The sequence below is a fragment of the Bidens hawaiensis genome, unplaced genomic scaffold (assembly GCF_021521415.1).
Source record: "Bidens hawaiensis isolate Kalapana, Puna unplaced genomic scaffold, B.hawaiensis_p1.1 tig00000512_1, whole genome shotgun sequence".
NCBI classification, from domain to species: domain Eukaryota; kingdom Viridiplantae; phylum Streptophyta; class Magnoliopsida; order Asterales; family Asteraceae; genus Bidens; species Bidens hawaiensis.
This window is the reverse complement of record NW_027491033.1, coordinates 1044679-1054620: the sequence shown is the minus strand read 5'-3', so window position 1 is coordinate 1054620 and position 9942 is coordinate 1044679. Positions and strand designations below refer to the sequence as shown.

The window sequence follows — 9942 nt, the reverse complement described above, 5'->3', positions numbered from 1 at the left end:
TACTTCTAAAATGAAAAATAGAAAAAGAAAATGAAAACCAAGCTTAATTAGCCGTTAGCTTAATTAACTTTTAAATCGGTTATAAATACATAGGCCAGCATTTGAAGACCTGCAACAACTCCAACTGGTTAACTCACTGCATTGTAACCGCATTCCATCATCCTCACTCACAATATCATCCACCAACGCACATTTGCAAGTAAGCAATCGATTTATGTAAATTTGATGCATTCGTATCTTGACGAATTATTATGAAATGTTGCTTAATCTTCACCGATTCAATTGATAACTTGTTATCTCTGGTGTAATTGTGTTAATGCGTTGAAATCGGTTATCAATAATCGTGTATATCGTCAAGTTTACTCCATGCAGACGATGAAGATTTTGAATTGCGATGAGTTTTGCGTTAATTCAGTCATTTCTTGCTTGATTAATTGTAGCGTTGAAAAGCATTTATGTGGAATTTATATCGTAAATCTTATCATTGATTCGATTTAATCAGTTTTATATCATAAATATTTTCATTGATTCGATATTTGGTTGTTCGGGTTAGTTAGAAACTGAAATCTGTTAAAATTAGGTACAAATCTGTTATTTCTTGCTTGATTAATAATGAGAATTTATTGCGTAAATCTGTTATTCGATTCAAACTGATAGTTCATCAGTATACTTTGCTGTTGGTCAGTTAGAAACTAAAAATCTGTGAAAATTAGGGTTTCTTGTGTTGTATTAATTTTTTTAAAATTTTAAATCTGCAACTGTTGTTTACGCGTGTATTTTAACAGTCTTGTTAGGATTCTGATTAATTTCTTGCTAAATTAACGTTTCAGGTTTTGAAAATGGAGCTTACGAAGAAGAACGTGTGTGAGCCAATTGTTCCCGGAAAGCGATCATATGAGGATTCCAACGATCGTGATCACAAGAACCTGAAAAGACCGAACCTGGTGGTGCAAACGGTTCAAAATGTTCACTCAGATGTGGATAACTTGAGGCCGAATAAATTTGGTCGATCCACTGATTTTACTGGCACAAGACCACCAAGTGGTAAAGTGAAATTTTGGGATCCCAGAAGTTTAAACAGTGGTGGTGCGCACAAACCGAAAGTCACCACCACTGTAACTGTGAGGAAGCCGTTGCAGCCTTTAAACGGTGCAGACGCTGATGTTAATGTGAAGATCAACTCGCGCGTTAACATTAAGTATTGTTCATTGAATTCACAATCTTTTGAGCAAGACAAACTCAAAAGCAAGAAGCAACCAGAAGTCGGCAGAAAAAAACCTTCATCCAGCTCGAAGCCCGCTGGAAAGGTTATGTTTTGGGACCCTCTAACAGCGGGCCATGACCAACAGTCAAAGGTCACCACCACCGTTCATGTATCAAGGGGAAAGCCTTTGCAGAATGCTGAAAATGTTGTCTCAGATGGTGAGGCTAAAAGGCGAAAAGAAGGCAAGGCCCAAAAATCAGCAGTCACGACAACTACTGCCTCACAAAAGGAAAACAAGAACCGTGAGAAGATCAAAGAAGCAATGAATGTCTTTGATCAAGTCCACCCCCAACTTTTGGATGAAAACCGAATGAAGATAAACGGGGAAAAGATTGGTAACTGGAGGGTTCCTTTGGAAGCGGTCAAAATAACGAAACAAATGCTCAAATGGATGGAGCCTGTAAAGAGCTTAGGCCCCATATGTGGTGTAAAAATCGGGGATAAGTTCAAATACCGGGCACAGCTTAAGATGATCGGTCTTCACTGCCAACTTCAATCGGGTATTGATTATACCAAGATTGAAGGAAAAAACTTGGCAATAAGTATCGTTGACTCTCATCGGTACGCAAATGAGACCGGATCCGCTGATACGTTGATATACTGTGGTCATGGTGGTCATAGTGGTCTTAAATTCTTAGGGCCTAAATCGCCACCAGAAGATCAAGAACTTAAACGCGGGAATCTGGCGTTGAAGAACAGTATGGATGAGAGAACTGTAATACGAGTGATTAAGAAGCTTGAATTTGGTAAGGATGAGGTGTTTGTGTATGATGGTTTGTATGTTGCGATTCATTATACACGACATAGAAATGAAGATGGCAAGACTATGTTCAAGTATCATTTGAATAGAGTACCTGGGCAGCCTGCACTTCACCGAATGTTGAATGCTAGCTACTGATATCAGTTCTACCATCTCTGCTCCTTTCAAACGCTTGAATCTGGATTTTAGTTTAGCGACCCGTCTGTTGTTCAGTATTTGTAACTTTTTTTTCTTAAGAACTACAGTTAGCATGTTTAGTTCTCTTGTAATAGCTAGTTATGGGCCATTTGTTATTGAAATATACAAGTCAATCATTTGTTTGACCTCATAAATATATAGTTATGAAGTTGCCTTATAGTCCATTTTTTAATCGATTAACGGTATATAAGTTGTGAGTTAACCTTGACTTCTAAAACAATAATGAAATTCTCTTTTATGCTTCAACCTACAAAACAATGATGCCAAAGCAGAACTTGAAGCAACCGACCTGTGTTAATACGCTTTTAGGGGGTACATACGTTGTAATTTATACATATACTTTGGATTGTTCGCAATTAATGAGAATAGCATGATCTAACATAGCACAGATCTGGCAACATTTTGTCATTGTATAATTATTCCCCGGAAACCTTGTCGTTACATGGTTAACCTATCCTACAACTCTCTCCATGATGTCCGGAAACATGCTATAGTCACTCCATGATGACGGTGAACATACCTTTTTCAGCAGTTGCATATGTACATATTTGTATGATGATTAGTTTAGTTAACCTATGAAACATGAACAGAAATTTAAATTATGTTTTTCGCATATAAGGTCTATTTGATTAACTGTTCAATAGAGGTTAAGATCAATCTTAAATCGTAAGAACGGTTTATTACTAAATTTCTTAGTGGTAATGGCTAGTATTTATATTTTGCTAAATTTAGCACCGTGTTTAATATTTCTCGGTGATAAGAGATTCCCAGCTTGTTTTTCGTTAAATTACGCCCAACAACATTCTTTGTCATTATTTGGTTGATCAACCCTATAATTCACTCCATTCGTTGGATAGCCGGTAGTTGAAGATTCCTAACTTGTTTTACTAAATTTAGACCGTTGTTTAACAATTTCTCGGTATTGGGAGATTCCCAACTTGTTTCTTGCTCAATGAAATTCAACAACATTCACCGTCTTTAAATGGTTGATCCAGCAATCAAGTGTGTTGACTTCTAATTGATTACATTTATTCAGTCGGAGACTAGAGGTCGTATATCATTCAAATCTGTTAAAGAGGATTTTGGCTGTTGGGCCAATATGTGCAGTATCATATAGAAAAGCTTAAGGTTCAAGTGATCTAAGCGAGTCGATCTGTGTTTGTCCATGCGATGAACTCGAGTATGATCTTCCCAATCCATGCTAAAAAGGTTAATAATGGTGCCTACACCATGTTTCCCTAGGCGTCTGGATACGCGTTTACATTTGAGATGCGTAATTCGTTTGGACCATATGTGATTAGTCAATAACTAATAACTAAAAGTTGATAAAACAACAGTGTACAGCTCTTGTAGAATGGTTTTACTATTGTGAAGTAATCTAGGTTTAATAGTCAACAAAACCGCATTGGGTGCTTAGCCCCTGAACCGGCAAAAAGTTGTGTGAGCTCTAAAAAAGCCTGAACTAGAACACAGGCACACTCTTTGCGAACTGAGTATTTAACTACCTAGATATAAACATTGTCAAACATTACCATATTTTCTTTAATCGCGACTCAACATTATATCATTTTGAAAGATCATAACAGTGTTCACTTAACATCCAAGGTATTGTAATACAAAAAAATCTATGAATTGATATTTATACATACTATATAGTATACATCACACAAATAGTATATATATCATCTTAACGCGTACATACATATTAGCCATAGCACCGAATAGGGTCATTGCAACCTTTCTAAATAGATTGTCTGGACCCGAATCGGCCTCCCTTTGCAAGATACTGCTGATGGTACTCTTCTGCCCTGTAGAACTTCTTAGCTGGCAAGATCTCTGTTACCACTTTCCGGTTCAGTTTCTTGCTGTGTTTCTCCTTCGACTCTATTGCTGCTTTCTCTTGCTCGGGTGTGTAGAAGTATATCCCAGATCTATATTGTGTTCCAATATCATTCCCCTACCATGATCAACAAAGAATGTAAATATTTACAATCAAGATTTTAAAATATCTACGAAAAAATTGTTCACTAGATTTAAAATGTAAATAGTGTTTGCGCACACTGTAAGATTAATATTTATATATTAATCTACGGCCCTCACGAAATGAAACTCGGGAACACAGTGTTAATGTAAAGTATCCTATTAAGGTATCATATCACGGAATTGATCAAAACACGCGCTTCTAGTCATATTCATACTGTGCAACGTGAAATAATTCAAAACAAGAAAGCTTCCTAAAGGGGACTGTCTTTTCATCTGCTTGTGTATATATTACCAAAATGACCCTTTCTCCACAAGCCAATTAGTACTAGGATACAAGTATCAGTGGCGAAGCTTGGACGAAGATGTCGAGGGGGCCAAGCGAAAATATACATTAAAAAAACCGTAAACGGATGGGGGCCGGGATCAAATTTTTGGTTGAAAACGGGTAGATTTACACTACGTATAAAAAATGTCGGACGAAAACGGGTAAATTTACACTACTGCGGAAAAGAACGGAGGGGGTTGGGGCCAGGGGACTATCCTTCGCCAGTGACAGGTATGTGATTATATACAAATATGAATGTAAATAAGCCGTATGTTAAGTGCATGGTTTAAAAAGGCGTTCCGAGGCGCGCCTCGAGGCTTACGCCTCGGCAGCCGCGGTAGAAAAACGCCTTAGAGGCTTAGCCTCATAAGGGTATATTGAAACCTAAGCCTCGACCTTTGTGAGGCGGTCCGAGGCGGTTAGGCTTAAGCCTCACTAGAAGTTGTAAAAATATGCCAAATTTTTTTATTTTTGGACTTTTTTTTGTTGAATATGGTATTAATAGAGCTACAAGGCACTTCTCGACTTCTGACGGCTAATTCCGGTGCCGGAAACATGCCGGAAACCTACCAAAACTTAAGAAGAGTGGCTGCAGGAATAAGTAGAAGCTGCGTGAGGAAGCGTTTTAGCCTTTTAGGTTTAATAAAGTATCGATATTTTAAGATTTAACCTTCTATCTAACACAAGTTTACATTTAGTCTCTAAAAGTTGTAAACTTTTACATAAAAAGTGTAAAATTAGTGTGTACCTTAACATTTAGCCCATTTATCTTCACTAGTTTATATTCGATCCATAAACTTATAAAATTTTACATAAAACTTATAAAACTAACGTTATTAATTTAGATTATATATACATTTTTAATTTTTTAGTATTAAAAGTGTGATTTTTATAGATCATATATATTTTTTATTTTTTTAATTATGTTTCGAGGTTTACGCCTTGGTCCGCCTCGAGGCTCACGCCTCGAGGCTCGTTTCCGCCTTTTTAAACCTTGAACTTAAGTGAACAGTTCACTGGGGGGGTTCATTTATTTATGTTAATTTATAAACGAACAATCATGAACAAAAAAATTAGTTCATTTATATAAATGAATAAACATGAACAAGAAATTTTGTTCATTTAATTAAAGAAATGAACATGAGCGTGCCTCGTTCGTTCATTATTCATTTTATATATATGATATATATTATTTAGCAATATTCATGTTCATTTACATTAATTTAGGACATTAACAAACAAACACAAAAGTGTTCACTTTCTTAACAAGCAAAAATGTGTCCTTTTGTTTGCTAGAGTGCTCGGTTAAAGTTCGACGAAAGTTAAACAAATGTATACAAATAATCCTGTTCATATAAGTTCAGTTTGTTTACAGTCTATACACAAATTTCAGAAAATCTAAGGATTGCTTTACATACATATATGTGTACAAGTTTATCTACAATTCTTACTGAAAATCATACGATTAGGGCACAATTCCATATCAATTTAGCTTAAATTTGCTAATTTTGGCCATAATTGTTAAATAATAATAATAATAATAATAATAATACAATCTCCCAATAAATTTAGCTCAATTTCATTCTAGTTTAACTGTAATTTCAAAAATTAACAGTCTTCATGGACAGAATATGCTTGTGAGCATCACAGAAAGTAAAAACCCCTAAAATGAATCTACAATTTAATCTCAATTTCAATAATTAAAGTACTGACCTGACGATTAAGTGTGGTGGGGTCATGCCTCTCCCAGAAACAATCAAGCAAGCTCTCAAAACTACACTCTTTGGGGTCATACTGGACCCGAACAACCTCCGAATGGTTAGTGGTACCCGAACAAACATCACTGTATTTGGGGTTATGAGTAAGCCCCTGGGTATAACCGACTTCGGTTTTGGTAACACCCGGAACCCTCTGGAAGGCTAACTCCACGCCCCAGAAACAACCGGCTCCGAATTGGGCGAATTGTTGACCGGGTGATGGGAGGTCGTCGTCCGGACCTTGAGCCCTGGGGTCATGGGTGTGGTTTGAGCTGAACCCTAGCCAGCTTAACCAGCTCATTAGTTTTCTGTGGTGGTGATTGTGGCTGTGCTGAGGTTGGCGTTTTTTATGTAGGAATAGAAGTTTCTCAAATGTACACTTTTTCATTTTTAGACAAATTTTAAAAGATAAGAAACTTTTTTTTTCTTTTGGATCGGTGTAGGGCTTTCATAATATGTCGGACGCGATATAATAAGACACGGTCACACGGCATAATAAAACACGATGACTTGTTATACTAAACACGATCACGAACCTGTTTAATAACATTAACATCTATTAAGTGACATGTTTAAACATACAATGAATAATACATGTGCAATGAAAACAAAATTTCCAAAAGAGTAAAATGCCATTTTCATCCTTGTGGTTTGGCAAATAATGCGAATTTAGTCCAAAAAGTTTATTTTTTGCATATGGACCCTCCACGTTTCCCAGTTCTTGCCAATTACATCCAAATTACTAACCCCGTTAAATTTAATCGTTAAGTCAGGGGTAGACATGTATTTTCACCCTTTCTTTATTATAATACTTATTTTAGTGAACTGCGGTTTTCGTCCCTCTAGTTTGTCCAAATCTGCAGTTTTAGTCTAGTAGTTTCAAATTTGCAATTTTCTTCCATATGGTTTCATTTCACTTGCAGTTAAACCCGAATTCCCTGATATCGTTAAGTTTGGTCGTTAAACCCATCAGTGTGCCCTTCACGTGAGGGGAAGTTTTGTTCCTTGTTTTTTTTCCTTTTTCCCCTAATACACCCCAGCTCCTCACGTGAGGGGCTTGCGAATTAGGAATGAAGTTTATTTAGAGAGAGAAACGACAAAACTGGTCGTCACGTGAGGGGCACGCAAATGGATTAACGACCAAAATTAACGAGGTTAATAAATTCGGGTTTGATTGCAAGTGAAATGAAACTACAAGTACGAAATTTGCAAACATGTAACTACTGGACTAAAACTGCAGATTTGGACAAACCACAAGGACGAAAACCGCAGTTCACTAAAATAAGTATTATAATAAAGAAATAATGAAAAGACATGTCTACCCCTGACTTAACGATTATATTTAAGGGAGTTAGTGATTTGGATGTAATTGGCAAGAACTGGGAAACGTGGAGGGTCTATATGCAAAAAATAAACTTTTTGGACTAAATTCGCATTATTTGCCAAGCCACAAGGACGAAAATAGCACTTTACTCTTTTCAAAATAAGCATCAAAGTCTTAGTTAAGACAAAATTCATAACATATTTGAAACAAAAAACCACAATTCTTAACATATATGAAACAAAAAAACCACAAATCCATAAAATACTTGAAACAAAAACCAATAGCTGCAAATCATAACATCTATTAGAAATATAATAGCGAGTTCTAATTGGCATTAGTGAAATGTCGCATATAAGTATAACTTTATGTTTAGGACTTTAGGAGTGTATATTTATATTTTATTTTTAAATTAAAAATCTACACATGTTACTAGCAGGTTAACATGTATTTAACATGTTAGGACACGAATTTTAACAGGTCGAATAAGACACGAAATCAACTAAGCTCAAACCAAAACCCGTTAAAACCCGTGTCGTGTCTTGTTAACATGTTCGTGTCATAAATTAACAGTCCTAGATCAATGGCCACTAGAGATGTTAAAATCCCTTAATCATCTTCATTTCACCCTTGAAATAAAACTACGTATAGACGTAGATATAGATGATAAAATATCCTAGCCAAACCGGGATCCTCTATTTTTCGATATATCTTGAACATTTTTATTTCAGTTTTAAAAGGAAACCTACTATTAATGATAAAAATCCTCTCAATAAACCTAAATACCCTATTTTTTTATTAGATGTGAAACTTAAACTCACAAGCTATTGAATTTTTGTTTAATTAAAGTTTTTGGGTGTTATACATAGACCACTAGAAATCGTTGACTAATTTTACAATAGCTTGCATGTAAAGTTATATAGTTAAAAAATGATGTTAACTTTTTCTTTCATAGACACAAAAAGTTAAGTTCTGTTTTCTTCCTTTTAGTTTGACTATTTTAATTAGCTTTTCAGAATATGAAACCTCCAACTTTTGAAAGTTACTTTTTTCTTGAAAAAACAAAATTCCATTCAAACAACTAGTAACCCGTTAGAATTAACAAATAAAAGGATATTACATATAGAAGTTACACCGATCTTTACAAAGTAAGTTTCTGTAAATTATTTAAAAAGAGAAGTATTTTTTATCAAAAAGATAACCCAGTGATGTTATGTCTTCAATTGTTTTATCAAGGCATAAATAATGGTTTGCTGAAGTATTTAACTTTGTTTTTAGTTTTCCATATACACCAACAAGCCGTGAGAATGATTCAACGAAAAACCTTCCATAGGTCCGAAGTGCTAAGGACATGAATGGTAAGTCACAAACCGAAAAGGCAGTCCCTCCCTCTTCCCTTATCTCCATCTAGCATCTCCACTGTTAGGACATTGATTCTCACATACATACAACTAATTGCAGAAAAGTAGAACACACGAATTCACATGGTTCTCTCTTCCTCCCTAACTCTCTTTGCGATTTTCACAATATCCAATGCAATCTATGTACAATGAATTGTCACTCACGAGGGCAACCTAACTTTGATCCTTTATATACATAAAACCTAAACCTACCCCGTTTTCGCTTATATAGCCCGGAGTAATTCCCCACTATATCCTTATGTATAAAAAAAAAAAGGAAAATTGTATAGAAATGAAAGCAATCAAAATAGGGCTACCAATTGTGAAATGAGTCGTGTAAACAAACAAAATAACAAAAAAATCAAAATACGGTCTGATTTTAAACAAGGAGAAATACTAGAAGTCGAAAGTGCTTTATTGAGGTTCTGACAACAATTTTATTGTTGTTCTTTAATCGTTGAATTGGATTAGGTGCAGTGATTGATTACCTTGTAATTTAAGCTTTCGTGTTGTTGATTCCGTCATATGGATAATAGATTGCATATAATACTCTTAATACACACACAATTTTACCTATATTGTTTAGGTATAACTACGGTTTGAACATAAATTGCGTTGTCAGTTGTCAGAGTGTATAAGTTTGTAGCTACACATTTGACCTAGATTTAAGCATTAGAATATAGCAGTAAGTTATTGTTTGGGAGAATAATTAATAGTATTGGAGCTCATGTAGGTCAAACTTTGGTCAGACTCACCTTCAAATTCCTCTAAGCAACAAAAAGCTATACCTCTTATGAAGATTTTTAATACTATTTACTTTGTATTTTAATCTGAATTTAGTTAGTTTGGTCTTTTCAAGTGAAAAAGTTTAAAACCGTACAGGCATTGATGAATATCCACGAAAAATTTCCATTTTGGTTGTCATTTTCTTTAT

At 35.2% G+C, this 9942-nt stretch overlaps 1 protein-coding gene and 1 pseudogene across 2 annotated transcripts; one reads left to right on the top strand and one right to left on the bottom strand.

Moving 5' to 3' along the window:
- Positions 1-839: 839 nt before the first annotated feature.
- LOC143632320 (histone-lysine N-methyltransferase, H3 lysine-9 specific SUVH6-like) lies at positions 840-2353 on the top strand. Its single transcript, XM_077100873.1, has one exon. The coding sequence runs from the start codon at positions 840-842 to the stop codon at positions 2160-2162; it is 1323 nt and encodes a 440-aa protein (XP_076956988.1). The 3' UTR covers positions 2163-2353.
- A 1574-nt stretch (positions 2354-3927) lies between these two features.
- On the bottom strand, positions 3928-6588 carry LOC143631059 (peptide methionine sulfoxide reductase-like; annotated as a pseudogene). Its single transcript, XR_013153282.1, has 2 exons — positions 6244-6588; positions 3928-4179 (listed from the first exon to the last, which is right to left on the bottom strand). The product of XR_013153282.1 is annotated as a peptide methionine sulfoxide reductase-like (transcript).
- Positions 6589-9942: the final 3354 nt, after the last annotated feature.